Source organism: Suricata suricatta, chromosome 1 (assembly GCF_006229205.1).
Source record: "Suricata suricatta isolate VVHF042 chromosome 1, meerkat_22Aug2017_6uvM2_HiC, whole genome shotgun sequence".
Classification (NCBI taxonomy): domain Eukaryota; kingdom Metazoa; phylum Chordata; class Mammalia; order Carnivora; family Herpestidae; genus Suricata; species Suricata suricatta.
In genome coordinates, this window is record NC_043700.1 from 14,436,941 (window position 1) to 14,453,099 (window position 16,159).

Here is a 16,159-nt window from a genome sequence, read left to right on the forward strand (position 1 = left end):
TTGTTCTCCAGTGAACAATTTTATAAACATATTTTGGATTATTATTTATAGCAATGAAAACCTGGAAACAATCTAAATGTACAACAAAATGGCATTGGTTACATCCTGTAACATGCTCAATAGCCAATTTATAAAATCTATAAAACCAGTATAACATGGGAAATGCCCATCTATGATAAGAGAAAAAGTAGACTCCGAAATGGTTTGGGAGGTGTGATCACAGCTTCCTTAAAAACTTGGAAAAAATTACTTACACTTATTTTCTTCTCGGTGTTTAACAGCTTTTTCTGGATATTGATTTGGAGTTTATTTCTCATTTCTGCTTTAGTATATTTTCCAAAGTTTCTCCAATTATGTATGTTACTTTTGTAAGTGAAATATAGGTTTTATGTGTTTATTTGCACACACTTTAACAAAAGATATTTATTTTGAGAAGGGGAGGGAGGGAAGGAAAGAGTGAACGCTCGAGAGTTGGTCGCTTAACTGACTGAGCCGCCAGGTGCCCCTGTTTACTTGTTTGTTTAGAGAGAGGGAGAGGGAGAGAGAGAGAGAGAGAGACCGCGTGCGCATGTGCACAAGCAGGGGAGAGGGACAGAGGGAAGGAGAGAATATTTAGCAGCCTCCATGGGATCATGACCTGAGCCAACATCGAGAGTCAGACAGACATTCAACCGATTAGCCACTCAGGCGTCCCCAGTATAGGTTTTATTTTAAGAAAAGTATATAATTCTGTGTTTAAAAATTAAATGAGAATTTAAGTAAATGACTGTGAATTTATTCCAGTAGATTCTTAGATACAAAAGGTAACCAAATTGTCAGAGCGCTACCACTAAAGGTCACAGGAAGACACACGTGCAGTGATGGAGTGGCGTGTGTGACATGGTGGTGAACACGGACCACCGGGATCTGTGTGGCAGCTTGGTAAAAGGGTGTTAGAAACCACTTCTAGGATTCAGGATTGAGTTGGGTGTTTTTGAGGAGTGTCCAAGGCAGCGCGGGTTTGTTTTCAGTTGAGGACTGTCGGAGACCATTCTGCAATTGAAGGTCTTCATAAAGTTTCTCTAGAAGGGCAGCAGTCTACACTGGGACTACAGCTATCGTAGGTAAAGGAGCCCTAGTGATTCAGATCAGACGGGAGGCATTTGGTCATTGTTGTGGTTTGGAAATTGTTCGTGTTTGGTCTGTGATTGCAGAGCGCTCTTGTGTTTGTCTTGAATCAGCTCGGCCACAGAGTGGCCTTATGTGATGTTGAAATTCTGTGAAATGGTTTCTGATCAGCAGGAGAATGCAGGGCTGAGCGGGGGATGCCCAGCCCGCTGGTGGCCACACCGGGGCCGAGCTGAAGGGAGCAGGCCTGCTCCGGGCTGTAAGGGGTAGCTTTTCTCTTTATAAAAATGAAGAAAGCAATCGGAATGGTTAGAAGTACTTCTTGTGAAAATTAGTTAACATTGGACTTAATTGAGAGGTTTGAATATACTTGCTTACCTGTAGGATAAGCCCAGAACCTGTGACCAACTAAAAGACAAATTGCAGAAATAGGAAAAAAAAACAAAAACAAAAAAAAGGCTGGAGAGTTTACAAAACTGTTGATTATACTAAAGAACAACTTTTTAAAAAATCTTTTTTAACATTTATTTATTTTTGAGAGGCAGAGTGTGAGCAGGGGAGGGGCAGAGAGAGAGAGGGAAACACAGAATCTGAAGCAGGCTTCAGGCCCTGAGCTGTCAGCCCAGAGCCTGATGTGGGGCTCAAACCCACAAACCGGGAGATCATGACCTGAGCTGAAGTCGGATGCTCAACTGACTGGGCCACCCAGGCGCCCCAAGAACAACTTAAATCAAAATTTAAATCTTCAACTTTTAGCTGCTTTAATTGTGATGAATTTTTCTCTCTGTTGCAGCAGAAAACATTGAGGGTTTTCACTGTTCGCCGTACCCTGAAATTGATCAATTTGTTCTTTCTTTGGTGAATAAAAATGGCATTCAAGGAGGTAAAGATAATCTTATTCTTTACTCACTGTTATATCACGGAGTTATGACAGCGTCAGAAACATTATTTGCATTTTAGGAATTCGGCGTTGGAGCTACTTCTTCCCGGAACAGTTACTGGTTTATGATATTTGTAAATATCGCTGGTGCGAAAACATCGGAAGGGCCCACAAAAGCAATAACATCATGTAGGTAATGTTGTTGATTGGGTTCCATGTATTTAACCAACGTTATGTTTTAAATTTTTATAATTTTTACAGTTGAGAATATAAAAATGATTTTGTTTTTAAAAGAAATTTAGCTGTATCAAATACTGTATTTAGTTTGTTTTATAATACTTAATCTGACTATCTTAATTATCATCTTGCTTAGCACATGTCATTCTCATCTGTACTTTATTTGGTAAAATAATCCATTAGATAGTATAATCTTGAGAAGAGTAAGGCATAGTGGAGTGAGGCTAAAAGAAGTTAGAGGCCGTAGACAGGTACAAGGAAGCGTCGCTCCCTTGTCTTGTTGCCTTGACATGTCCTTGACATGTCATGGAGAATAAATTGAAATTGAGCAAATTTGAAAAAGAAACTCTTTGGTGCTAAGAGTTGGAATTAAGGTTACCATGCTCAAGACAGAGTGATATCGAAAGGAACAAATATTTATTGAATGCTTGCTGTATGTGCCAGGCCCTCTTTTAGGAGTTTTCTTTAAAATCTCCTGACAGAATAAAATAAAATAGCTGACAGCTAGCTCGGAGCCTGGAGCTGCTTCAGATTCTGTGCCTCCCTCTCTCTCTGACCCTCCCCTGCTTGCGCTCTTTCTGTCTCTCAAAAATAAATAAAAAACAAAAAAAATTATTTTTAAATCAAGAATGAAGGAATACCAGAAATAGAATTTTAGGTAATACAGGGGCACCTGGGTATCTGTTTCTTAAACATCTGACTGGGGATTTCGGCTCAGGTCATGATCTTGTGGTTGTGAGTTTGAGCCCCCCCCCCCCCCCATGGGCTCTACGCTGACAATGTGGACCCTGCTTGGGATTCTCTCTCTCCCTAAGTAAATAAACCTTAAAAAATAATAAAAACCTTTTAGATAATAGAAAGATGTGGTTAGAATAGGGGTAAGATAGAAACCCAGTAGTTATCGGTTATGATATGATAAATTTTGCTGTTTTATATTTAACATCAAAGCTGAGACGTCTGTATATCAAGTGTATAGAGCGTGTACGCCAGAATGAGAAAAGATTGTCAAGTCCCACTGCGATGCTGGAGAACATGTTGGGCAGCATAATTCAGTGCTATACTTAAATATGTAGATTAACTCAGTTAAAAAATACACTTCAAAAACTGTATGCTCAACACATAAAAGCTATCCTATAACAAAGAAAAAGCTTATCCATAGGCCCAGAACCAGTGATAACTGTGCTTATGATTTTGGTATATCTTTCTTGTCCTTTACTTGATAGATACAGAAGTTTACCAGTGAGTCATTATCATAAGATCTTTTTTTAAAGAATTTTTTAATTCTAGTTTTTATTTTAAAGTTTATTTTTTTTTTTTGAGAGCGAGCGAGCACGGGTGGGGGAGGGGCAGACAGAGAGGAAGAGAGGGAATTCCAAGCAGGCTCCACACTGTGAGTGTGGAGCCCAATGTGGGGTCCGAAACTTGTGAGATCAAGACCTGAGCCAAAATTAAGAGTTGGGCGCTTAACCGACTGAGCCACCCAGGCGCCCCAAGATGATCATCTTTAACTTGCTGAGAGTCTCAGGTTGCTATGTATTTCTTCCTGAAGAGTTACCAGCCGCCGTTATGTGTTCATAATCTCTTCTTTTTCCTAACTCTGAAATCATGAGACCTGTAAAAGCATATATTATAAGGTACAGGTACACTTAAAAGTCTGGCATTAAAACGATCACTTGTCCTATCTGCCACCCACCGTAAGAAACAGAACTTGACCAAAGCTCGGAAGCACTTTGTGCGACCAACTCCAATTTCCTCCTTTTCTCTGGCCATCAGAGATAATAACTGTTGTACACTATTTTGTGTTCATCGTTCCCTTGCCTTTTGTGTTTTAATGTTTATTTATCTTTAAGGGGGAGAGAAAGAGACAGAGAGAGACAGAGACAGACAGTGTAAGCAGGGGAGGGGCAGAGAGAGAGGGAGACCCAGAATCCAAAACAAGCTCCAGGCTCTGAGCTGTCAGCACAGAGCCTGACACGGGGTTCGAACCCATGAACCATGAATTCACGACCTGAGACGAAGTCATATGCTTAACCAATGGAGCCAGGTGCCCTCTGCAGCTTAAAAAAATTTTTTCCCATCTATATTTCTATTTCCAAACAATATATTATTTTGTTTTACATGTTTTTGAATCTTGTGTAAATCGCATCCCTTTAATTGCTTCTTGGTCCACATTTTGTCCATGTTGCAGAACGCAGAGGAGGCCCTGATGTGGGTGGAAGCGTGCCGTTTGTCTTCCTGCTGCGGACGCTGGGCTTGCTAGTGTGAACACTTTAACTACAAGTACTCTCGTACGGATTGTCTGTGGCACAAATGCCAGAGTCCCTCTAGGTAGAGCTGCTATGTCACAGAATATATACATGTTAATTTTACTAGGTAGTAAATAAATTATTTTCCCAAACGGTCAGCTAATGTGTACTCCCGCCAAGGGTGTTTTCAGATTTTCTGCTGGTCCGTATTCTAACATTTGAATATGATCATTAGGAGGAGAATATTCATTTGGCTGATCTGGTGGGTATAAAATGGTCTGTGGTTTTCATCTGAATTTACCAGATCACTAACGAATATGAGGATTGCATTGTCGGACCACACTCCTGCGACACAGAGATCTTAGCCAATGTCCAACTTTGCTAATAACTTTAAAGATACAAGGGGTCAAAACGTACAGGGGACGCCGACCCTGAGGCTTACCCGCTGTGGCTCAACTCGTCGGCTCCCTCCTGCTCTGGATGCTGTGACTCAGGCTGGAAGCTGTGACCAAGTGAGCAGCCGCCACACTCACGGAGCCCTGACGTAATGAAACATCTGTGTTTTACATCCCTGCGGTTCCGTAGCTCGTGGGACATTTGCAGGAAACTGTGCCTCATAAGTGCAGAGACGAGGTTTTCTTGCCACACGCAGAGATCAGAAATCGCGTGCACTGAGCACTCGGTGGATGCTCTGCACCTCGCCCCCGGCGCCGGCGGCTCCGGCCTGCTCAGTTCACGGTGCCCTTCGTATCTTAGCAGCTTTTTCACATCGCTCCCCACTTAGCCAGAGTCCCTAGTAGTTCTGTCCGTTAATCAGGTTCAAATGTGTCGGCAAGTATTCATGACCAATTTAGTAGCTATTCAAAAAATAATAGTCCTCAAATGAAAGAAAAAAAAATGTATGTTTTTCGAAATTGAGGTATAATTGGGGCACCTGGCTGGCTCAGTATGACTGTCGACTCTTGATCTCACGGTCATGAGTTTGAATCCCACGTTGGGTGTAGAGATAAATAAATGAAACTTTTAAATAAATAAAAATTGAGATATAACTGACAGCATTCATTTCAGCTGCACAACGTGATTCTCGATACGTATACGTTGCCAAGTGGTGTCCATGCTAAGTCTAGTTGACCTCCGACAGCATGCAGAGTTACAGTTGGTTTTTTTCTTGTGATGAGAAGTTTTAAGAATTATTCCATTAGCAGCTTTTAAATATGCAATCCTGTGTCCTTAACTTTGGGTGCGCACCATGCTGTACGTCACCTCCCCGTGACTGTTTTATAACTGGAAGTTTGTGCTTGTTGACTCATTCATTTTTTTTTTTAACGTTTGTTTGCTTGTTTTTGTTTATTTATTTATTTGGAGAGAGAGGGAGAGCATGCACATGAGCCGGGGAGGGAGAGAGAGAATCCCCAGCAGGCTCCGCGCTGTCAGCACAGAGCCCGTTGCACGGCTTGATCCCGTGAACTGTGAGATCCTGACAGCCAAAGTGAAGAGTCCCCAACCCAGCCACCCAGGCGCCCCCCTTTCGACTCATTCTTAAATACAAATACTTGTTAATGGGACATGTGTTGTTCTGAGCATCACATAACCCCATAAACCTTGGAATTAGATTGCACACTGCCACCCCCATGGTTTTCTCTTATTCCACATTGATGTTTATGGTCCTTTCTATCATAGTCTCCACCAAAAAACTCAGCTCTAAAAGATAGGACATGACTGAAAGGAATGAAGGGCGTTACAATTCGGAGGCCGTGAACTGTAAGCAAGGAGTTTGCAGGGGGCACTGTTTTCCTAGGAACATGCAAATATTCTTCCTGGCCCCGGGACTGTTTGGCGTGAAGTTTGGAAACTGCAGCACTAATGTGTTTAATAGGATTGTTCAAGTTCTTTGTTACCTTTTAAGTTTCCTTGGTTTGGGATCTTTTTATCTTGTACTTTGTCTGTTTTACCAAAATGTTTAATGTTACTGGCTGAAGTTGGTAATATTCTTAAATTTTTAGTATATTCTCTATTTCTAGTTACAGCTGCACTAAATTTTGAATTACATTTATGTCTTTGTTTATTTTTTGATCGGTCTTGCAAGAATTGTGTTAGTATTGTTGATTCTTTTACATTTTTGCTTCTTGGGGCTTCTGGGTGCCTCAATCAACCAGTTAAGCATCTAACTCAGGTCATGATCTCATAGTTTGTGAGTATGAGCCCCAGTCCAGCTCTGTGCTGACAGCATGGAGCCTGCTCCAAAATAAACAGTGTGGAACCTGCTTTCAAAATAAACATTTAAATTTTTACTTCCTGCCTTTTATTTTATTAGAGTTTATTCTATTGTTCATTTCCGGAGTTAGCTACTTAGTGGTCTTTAGCCATTCTTTTGTGTAAATAAGCTTTTTCTAAAGATCATTTTAGCTCTATTTCATGTTTTAATACATATTTTCAATTCCATTCAGTTCCATTTTCTAATTAACATTATGATTTTTCCTTGAGTGGTTGGTTATTTAGAATATTTTTCATTTCCAAGTTATGGGTTTTTCTATTAGCTATTTTTTTTAATTAATTTATTTTTTAATTTACATCCAAGTTAGCATAGAGTGCAACAGTGATTTCAGGAGTAGATTCCTTAAGGCCCTCTTGCCCATTTGTCCCATTCCCCGCTCCCACAGCCCCTCCAGCAACCCTCTGTTTGTTCTCCATATTTAAGAGTCTCTTTATGTTTTGTCCCCCTTCCTCTTTTTATATTATTTTTGCTTCCCTTCCCTTATGTTCATCTGTTTTGTATCTTAAAGTCCTCATAGGAGTGAAGCCATATGATGTTTGTCTTTCTCTGACTAATTTCACTTAGCATAATACCCTCTAGTTCCATCCACATAGTTGTAAATGGCAAGAGTTCATTCTTTTTGATTGCCGAGTAATACTCCATTGTATATATAGACCACATCTTCTTTATCCAGTCATCCGTCATTGGACATTTGGGCTCTTTCCAGACTTTGGCTACTGTTGATAGTGCTGCTATAAACATTGGGGTGCGTGTGTCCCTTCAAAACAGCACACTTGTATCCCTTGGATATTGTATTAGCAATTTTTCTAATATTTATTTCTAAACAGTTTGCTTTGTGGTCAGAGATGTGTGAATACAATTGAATGAATAAATTCATTGAAGTTGACATGGTACCTGGCATAGTCAGTTTTTACAATTGTTTGTGTTTGTTTAAGTTTATTTAGAGAGAGCGCGTGTGGGAGGGGCAGAGAGAGGGAGAGACAGAATCCCAAGCAAGCTCCACACTAGACAGCACAGAGCCCAGTGTGGGGCCAGAACTCATGAACCGTAAAATCATGACCTGAGCTGAAGCCAAGAGTTGGATGCTTAACCACCTGCGCCACCCCAGGCACCCCTATAATTGTTTCATATGTGATCTTGAAGAACTCCCAGTTATCTGAAACAATATTCATGTATGCCTGTTACATTACACTTGGTAATTGCATTTTAATTTGTCATTCAAATTTTCTATATCCTTAATAATTATTTAAAAAAATTTTTTTTGTTTTTCGTTTATTTTTGAGAGACAGCATGAGCAGGGGAGGGTCAGAGAGAGAGGGAGACACAGAATCTGAAACAGGCGTCAGACTCTGAGCTGGCTGTCAGCACAGAGCCCGATGCAGGACTCGAACCCACGAACCATGAGATCATGACCTGAGCCGAAGCCGGACGCTTAACCGACTGAGCCACCCAGGTGGCCCTTCTATATCCTTAATAATTTTTTTGTGATTATTTGTATCAAATACTAAAAGAATGTTTTTTAAAATCTTGATTTATGGGAGAATATTTATTTATCCTTGGAGTCCTGTCAGTTTTACTCATGCACTTTGAAGCTTTTTTAATTTGGTGGGTACACGTTGGGAATTAGGTCTTCCTGGAAAAACTTTTGTCTATATATACATATATATGTATGTGTAACTTTTACTCCAAGTCCATTTTGTGTGCTGTTTTTGACAAGCAGAGTTTTCTTTTGGTTGGTGTATGTTTATTTCGGTCCTTTTACTTTCTACTTTGTCTGCATCTTTAAGTCTTAGGCCCGTCTCTGGGAAGCAGCGCGTGGATGAACTTTGTTTTCCATCCAGCCTGGGTATTACGTAACTTTTTCTTCTCTATTTTTTTCAATATAAAGGATTTTGGTGGATTTGAAAAATGAAGTTTGGTATCAAAAATGTCATGACCCTGTATGTAAAGCAGAAAACTTCAAATCAGACTGTGAGTTGTTAATTTTTATATTTATGCCAAGCGAAAATTGGATCTCTATATAAAATAGTTTTGCTATTTTTCTTGTTCAGGTTTTCCATTACCTGCTGAAGTTGGTCTCCTGTTTCTTCTCAAGGAGGCAAGTGCACTTTTTAAGTTTCTTTCTCATTACTCATCAGTTCTTGGTACAGCCAGTCAGTGAGCTATGAGTAGTGCCTAGATGTGTCCGAATTGCTTTTAAACCCGCTCCTCAGTACTTAGTCTTCACTCAGGAGCATTGCATCGTGATTCTGCCGCGTGAGCACGCACCTGGCAGAATGCACCGCCCCGTCACTGCTGCGTAACAAACTGAACAGATACCTCGTTAACCCCTGCCAGACGGTTAACACGTTTCTCATTTTTTCCTGTACAGAGAATACCAAACACTCATCTATGTGTTTCTTCAAATAACTCTATACATAGGGAGAATTTCTAGAAGTAGAATTATGGCAAAGGGTGTATACATTTTTAATTTTGGTGAATATTACTAGATTGCCAAATGAACGTTTTCCTTTTAAAACCTTTTATTTACCCAAATAATTCACATTCCTTGTGAGAAAAAATTAGAAAATGCATGAAAAGCCAAGGGGATAAACTCATCCTCACATATAATTTGACCACTCAGAGATAACAGATGTAAGTGCTTTGGCATAGACCTTGCAGAATTTCTGCGTATGTGTGCGCATGGGTGTATTTTCAAAGTCATAGTACACATACCCTGTGAGAGGCTTTTGCTCCTACTCGAGCCACCACGGATGTTTCGGTAGTGCGCGTTGGCAGTGGGTACCAGGAAGAGTGGCACGAGGTTGGGCTTCACAATTTAAGAGAGCGCTTCTTCACCTTCCACTTTGCCGCCGCCGTTTATTTTTACCTTTTATCTTTCCCAACCTATTTGGCCAAAAGTGGTATTTCAGTTGTTTTTATTTACATTTCTTGATGCCTTCAGGAAGTTGAACTCCTTTCAGATTTACTGTTAATATTTCTGTTACCAAGTGTTGGCTACTGCCCTCTGTCCCCTTTCCTGTGAGGTCTACTGATATTTTACAAGAACTTTTTACTAAGTAACTCTTCAGTCACGTTATTTTCTAGAGTGAAAATTGTAGAGTTGCTTGGTCTCACATATGTCAGCCTTCTCCTCTACAGTGATCTGCTTAGAATAACAGCTCTCTGCGCCGGCTGAATATGTACCTCAGTTGATATCCTAGGCAACGCTCAGTGCCTATTCAATCTGATGAAACAATGTCACCAGAAAAAAGTCATATGTCCAAGATTGAAATGGTAGGAGTTGGGCCAAAACAGCTGATAGCCGGATTCTCTGGCAAACTTCTAGGTTAAAAAACTGTTTTTGAGGGGCGCTTGGGTGGCTCAGTCGGTTGAGCATCAGACTTTGGCTCAGGTCATGATCTCACTGCTGGTGGGTTCGAGCCCCGCATCGGGCTCTGTGCTGACAGCTCAGAGCCTAGAGCCTGCTTCACATTCTGTGTCTCCCCCTCTCTCTGCTCCTCTCATGCTCATGCCCTGTCTCTGTTTCTTAATAAATAAATGTTAACAAAAATATTTTTAAGTATTTTTGAAATAACCAAGAGAAAGTTAAATTTTTAAAAGTAAGCTTTACCTCGAAGAGGAGGAGGTATACATCATTTTTGTTTGGAGTGTTATTTTGATGCATGTTTGTGGTTTCAGTGGATTTTTAAAAACTACTTTTTCTGTTTATCCAATGATACATCAAAAATGCCAAATTGAAAGTATTTTTGGTATATAGTACCACCACTGCTTGTAAAGAACATCTTTTTATTATTTAAAATAAAAAGATGATTTATGGAAATTAATTTGACAAACTACTTAAAAAAAGATTCACTGTAAAGTCAGATAAAAGCAAGAAAAGGAATTAGAGGCAATAAAATTTAATATTTTGCAGTGATAACAATCTTCAAGGAATTAGGAAGTCACATATTTTGTTATATTAATATGTTGGAAAATAAACACATTCCTATGTAATAATGACAAATAAAATAAAAAGATCAATAAAAGAGCAGATACATGAATACTCATGTACCTATCACTTAGTTTTAGTATTTTGTCATTTCTGCTTTCTGATTTTTTGTTTTTTATTTTGCTTTCTGTATTGTAGTGTTCATTTATTTTGAGAGAGGGAGAGAGAAGGAGAATCCCAAGCAGGCTCCATGCCGTTAGCAGGACAGCCCCAGTGTGCAGCTCAGCCCCACAAACTGTGAGATCTTGACCTGAGCCAAAATCCAGAATCGGGTGCCTCCCTGACTGAGCCACCCAGGTGCCCTGCTGTTTTTTAATGTTTATTTTTGAGAGACCGAGGACAAGCAGGGAAGGGACAGAGATCTACAGAATTGTTGTGCAAGGACAGCAGACCCTCCCTCCACATCGGCCACATTTGTGTTTCTCCCTCTCCTGTGCACATACGCATTACTATTTTTAATGAATTTTGTCTTAGTCATTTCAGGGTACTATAAAGCTATAAAGAGAACCACAGACTGGATGGCCTTTTTTTTTTTTTTTTTAGTTTTTATTTATTTCTGAGAGTGCGAGTAGGGGAGGGGCAGAGAGAGACTCCCAAGCAGCTCCTCGCTGTCAGCAGAGCCTGACATGGGGCTGGAACTCACGAAACCATGAGATCGTGACCTGGGCTGAAACCAAGAGTCAGACACTTAACCAGCTGAGCCCCCAGGCCTCCCTGACTGGATGGCTCATAAACAACAGAAGTTTCTTTCTCACGGTTCTGGATGCGGGAAGTCTAAGGTCAAGACACTGGCAGGTGTCTGGCCAGCTTCCTGGGTCCTAGAGAGTCACCTTCTTGCTGCATCCTTGGGGGTGGTAAGTTTAAGAATTCTCTGAGCTTGCCCCCATGGGTCAACAAGGCTTAGGGCGGAAAGCCGCTTCCACAGGACTGAGAGCAGGTAGAGGCGGAAAGCTGCCGCAGGGTGAAAGCGCCCAGGGCTAATTAGCGAGAAAAACACCTTGTTAACCCCGAGGTAGCACGCTCTGTGTTAGCTCTGCTCAGCGCCGAGATTTGGATTTGTCTTGACCCCAACTCCTAACACCACATATCTCCAAAACCCCTTTTCTCTCACACACACAAGTTAATGGTTACTGGTTTTTTTTGTTTCTTTCTGCATGTGTGTCACATACGTGAGTCTTCTGATCCCAATAAATATGGAACAAGGACCCTTACTTGGGGCTGTTGTCTCCTCCTGGACATTGGCCTGTCTCATATTCAATTCTTCATCCACACTCTTGCTGGACAAGAGAGAACTCCAGACTGAAAGTCTGTGACAAGTCCTCGCATGTCAGAGGGATGAAAGAGCTCATTGGGGTCCCTTTTGTAAGGTTACTAATCCCAGTCATGAGGGCTGCACCCTCATGCTAATAACCTCCCAAAGGCCTCCGTCCTTATACCATGACATTGGGGGTTAGGATTTCACTTTATGAATTTGGGGTAACTGTCCATAACAGATCTCTTGAAGGGAAGTTAGACAGCCATCAAAACCCCATCTCTCTTCATTTAAGCATATTAATAGAAAATAAGGATATTCTTAAACATGGTAAAATTTTTAAACTCAGGAAATGTAGGTAATAATACTATTATCTAATACTCACATCTATAGTCCTGTCTTGACAGTTGTCTCAACTACTTATAGCAGTTATTTATATTCATGTTAATTCTGAAAATTCTTTATAAATAGGAAAATAAGACTTTAAAATTTTTTTAATTTTTTATGTTCTTTTATTTATTTTTGAGAGACAAAGACAGTGGGAATAGGGGAGGGTCAGAAAGAGAGGGAGATACAGAATGTGAAGCACGCTCCAGGCTCTGAGCTAGCTGTCAGCACAGAGCCCGACGCAGGGCTTGAACCCATGAACCATGAGATCATGACCTGAGCCAAAGCCGGACGCTTAACCGACTGAGCCACCAAGGCACCCCGACTTTTAAATCTTTTAAGGTAGCAGGTATATTTTCTAATTTGGCTTCAGCTGGACTGTCTGCTCTTTAAAAAATTCCATCTACCATTACTCCAGCCCCATCTGTGAATACTGAAAAGAATGTACCAGAGGAACTGTGGGCATTTCCAAATTTAGAGTTTCAAATGTCTGAGTTACAGTTACAGCATTTGAATTAATGAACTCATTCCCATGGTGACTGTACTGAAGACCATATCATCCAACATATTTATTTTAGTATCTGTTCAAGAACTGGTTTTATACTTAGTACCTTAATTTAACATAAATCGACTGTCTAGTGAAATTATCACATACTCTCTTTGAATAGCCTGTATTTTCTTCCTATCTCACTCTCCCTTACTTTCCCCTTTTGAACTATAGGAAGATTTCACAGCTGCCGAAACAATGACCAGCGAAACCAAGAATCCTCATAAACCACCATCTAGTACGTTAGCGAACGGTGTAGTTTCTCATGCTGACTGGGATAATGGCATTGATGATACTTATTTTTTGGAAGCTGCTGAGGACGCCGAATTAGCAGAAGCTGCAGAGAATGGTCTTCTCCGTTACTATAGTGGAGCGGATGAAATTCCTGATGAACTAATTATGCAAGTATTACAAGAGTAATTAACTCTGGACTGGTATATATCCAGGCTGTAATTTTGCCTGAAGATGATTTAATAACATAAATATATTATAGTAACTTTTTATTAAACCTATTTATGTCAACTGTTTTATCACTCTGCTTCTCAATTCTTATTTTTTACTGAAGTAAGCCAGTTTTATTGAAAACAAACTTAGAAATCTTAACTGACTGACCAGAGTTGGTATATGTTCATATCAGCTTAATTTTGCATGTTTGTTTATAGGTTAAATCTCTTATTTTATTTAAAAAAATTTTTTTTAATTTAAGTATCATTGACATACAGTATATCGTATTCAGGTGTATTCTCCTGACTTGTTTATTTATTTTGAGAGAGAGTATGTGTGAGTTGGGGAGGGGCAGAGGAAGAGAGTGAGAGAGAATCCCGAGCAGGCACCGTGCTGTCAGCACAGAGCCCAGTGTGGGACCGGACCCCACGAACAGGACATCATGACCCGAGATGAAGTCAAGAGTCAGATACTCAAGTGACTGCACCGCCGGCCCCCCACCTCATGACTTCCCGCGTAACTGGAAGTTTGCACCTCTTCGTCTTCTTCACCGAGTTCAGCCACCACCCCGTCCGTCTGGGAACAAACAATTTCCTGTATTTAGGAGTCTGTTTCTGCTTTATTTTTAGATTCCACATTTAAGTGAAATCATATGGAATTTTTTCCAACTTTTTTCACTTAGCATAATATACTCTAGTTCCATCCACGTTGTTACAAATGGCAAGTTTTTATTCTTTTTTATGGCCAATATTTGTGTGTGTGTATGTGTGTGCCTCATTTTCTTTTTTTTTTTTTATATTTTACATTTATTTGTTTTTGAGAGTGAGAGGCAGAGCACAAGTGGAAGGGCGGGGATGGGGGCCAGAGAAAACAAGAGACACAGAATCTGAAGCAGGCTCCAGGCTCTGAGGTGTCAGCACAGAGCTCGATGCAGGGCTCGAACCCACGAACCATGAGATCATGACCTGAGCCAGTGAGACGCTTAACTGACTGAGCCACCCCGGCGCCCCATCATTTTCTCTATTCATCTCTCAGTGGACACCTAGGTTGCCTCCATATCTTGGCTGTTATAAAGGATGCTTCAGTAAAGGTAGGTACATACATTCTTTTGAATTAGTGTTTTCATTCTCTTAAGGTAAATACCCAGAGGTGGAATTATTGTATCACATGCTATTTCTAAGTTTTTGAGGAACTTCCATACCATTTTTCACAGTGGCTGCATCGACTTAACATTCCCAGCAACAGTGCATGTGGGTTCCTTTCCTCTACATCCTAACCAACACTTGTTATCTTTTTCAGAATTGCAATCTGTTGGGTGTGAGGTAAGACTCATTGTGGTTTTGATTTGCATTTCTCTAAGGACGAGTGTCATATTGAGCCGTCTTTTCATGTGTTGTCTTTGTGCATATCTTCTTTGGGAAAATGTTTATTCAAGTTCTCTGCCCACTCAAAAAATTTTTTTATATTGTGTAAGTTTTTTTTATGTTTTGGATATTAATCCCTTATTGTAAGATATGTGACTTACAGATACCTTCTCCATTTCAGTACATTGTCTTTTCATTTTGTTGTTTGCTGTGTAGAAGCTTTTGAGTTGGATATAATCCTACTTATTTCAAAGCTTTTGTTGCCCTTGCCTAAAGAGACTAGTTCAAAAATATTCTTAAGGCTGATGTCACAGGGCCAGCTGCCAGTGTTTTCTTCTGGGAGTTTTATAATTTCACGTCTTACAGGCAGGTCTTTAATCCATTTTGAATTTTTCTACATGGTGTAAGATAGTGGTCTAGCTTCCTTCTCTTGCATGTAGCTGTCCAGTTTTCCCAGCACCATTTATTGAAGAGACTGTCTTTTCTTCATTAGTATTTTGTTGCCTCCTCTGTCATAGATTAATAGACCACATATGCATGGGTCATTTTCTGAGCTATTTCATTGTCTACGTCTCTGTTTCTGTGCAATTACCATGCTGATTTGATTACTACAGCTTTTGGAGTAGTTTGAAGTCTGGGAGCATGACCCCTTCAGCTTTGTTCTTCCTTCTCAAGACTGCTTTGGCTATTGGAGTTTTTTTATGGTTCCATACAAATTTTAGGATTTTTTGTTTTTTGTGAAAAGGCCATTGGCATGTTGATAGGGATTGCACTGACTATGTAGATGGCTTTGGGTAGTGTGGACATTTTAATGATATTCTCCTAGTCTGTGATCACAGGGTATCTTTCCATTTATTTGTGTCCTCGTTAACGTCTTTCATTAGTGTCTCATAGTGTCTTATAGTATAGGTCTTTCACCTTAAATATATTTCCAGGTATTTTATTATTTTTGATTCAATTATGAATGGGGTTGTTAATTTCTGATAGTTCAATATCAGTGCAGAGAAACACAATGAATTTCCATATGTTAATTTTGTATCTTCAACTCTACTGAATTAATTTAATCAACTGGTTCTTTTGGTGGAGTCTTAGGGATTTTCTTTATGTAGCGTTAGGTCATTTGCAAATAGTTTTACTTCTTCCTTTCCAACTTGGATGCCTTTTATTTCTTTTCCATGCCTCACTGCTGTGGCTAGGTAGGACTTCTGATACTATGTTGAGCAGAAGGGGAGAGTGGGCATCCTTGCCTTGTTCCTGATCTTAGAGGAAAAGCTTTTTGTGTTTCACTCTAGAATATGCTAGCTGTGAGTTTGTCATGCCATAGCCTTTCTCATGTTGAGGTTTATTTCTTGAAGTATGTTGAGGATGTCAAATTTTGTCAAACACTTTTTCGACATCCATTGCAATGATATGATTTTTATATTTTGTT

General features: G+C 40.1%; 1 protein-coding gene across 2 annotated transcripts in view; it reads left to right on the plus strand.

Moving 5' to 3' along the window:
- The window catches only part of PRIMPOL (primase and DNA directed polymerase), a 54,087-nt gene extending 40,637 nt beyond the window's left edge, over window positions 1-13,450 (plus strand). For both annotated transcript variants that reach the window (XM_029917969.1, XM_029917346.1), the window contains 5 exons: window positions 1,901-1,990; window positions 2,068-2,176; window positions 8,634-8,716; window positions 8,797-8,843; window positions 13,097-13,450. In XM_029917969.1, the coding sequence (XP_029773829.1) occupies window positions 1,901-1,990; window positions 2,068-2,176; window positions 8,634-8,716; window positions 8,797-8,843; window positions 13,097-13,342 (575 nt within the window). In that variant the 3' untranslated portion in view covers window positions 13,343-13,450. The remainder of the gene's footprint in view (window positions 1-1,900; window positions 1,991-2,067; window positions 2,177-8,633; window positions 8,717-8,796; window positions 8,844-13,096) is intronic.
- Window positions 13,451-16,159: the final 2,709 nt, after the last annotated feature.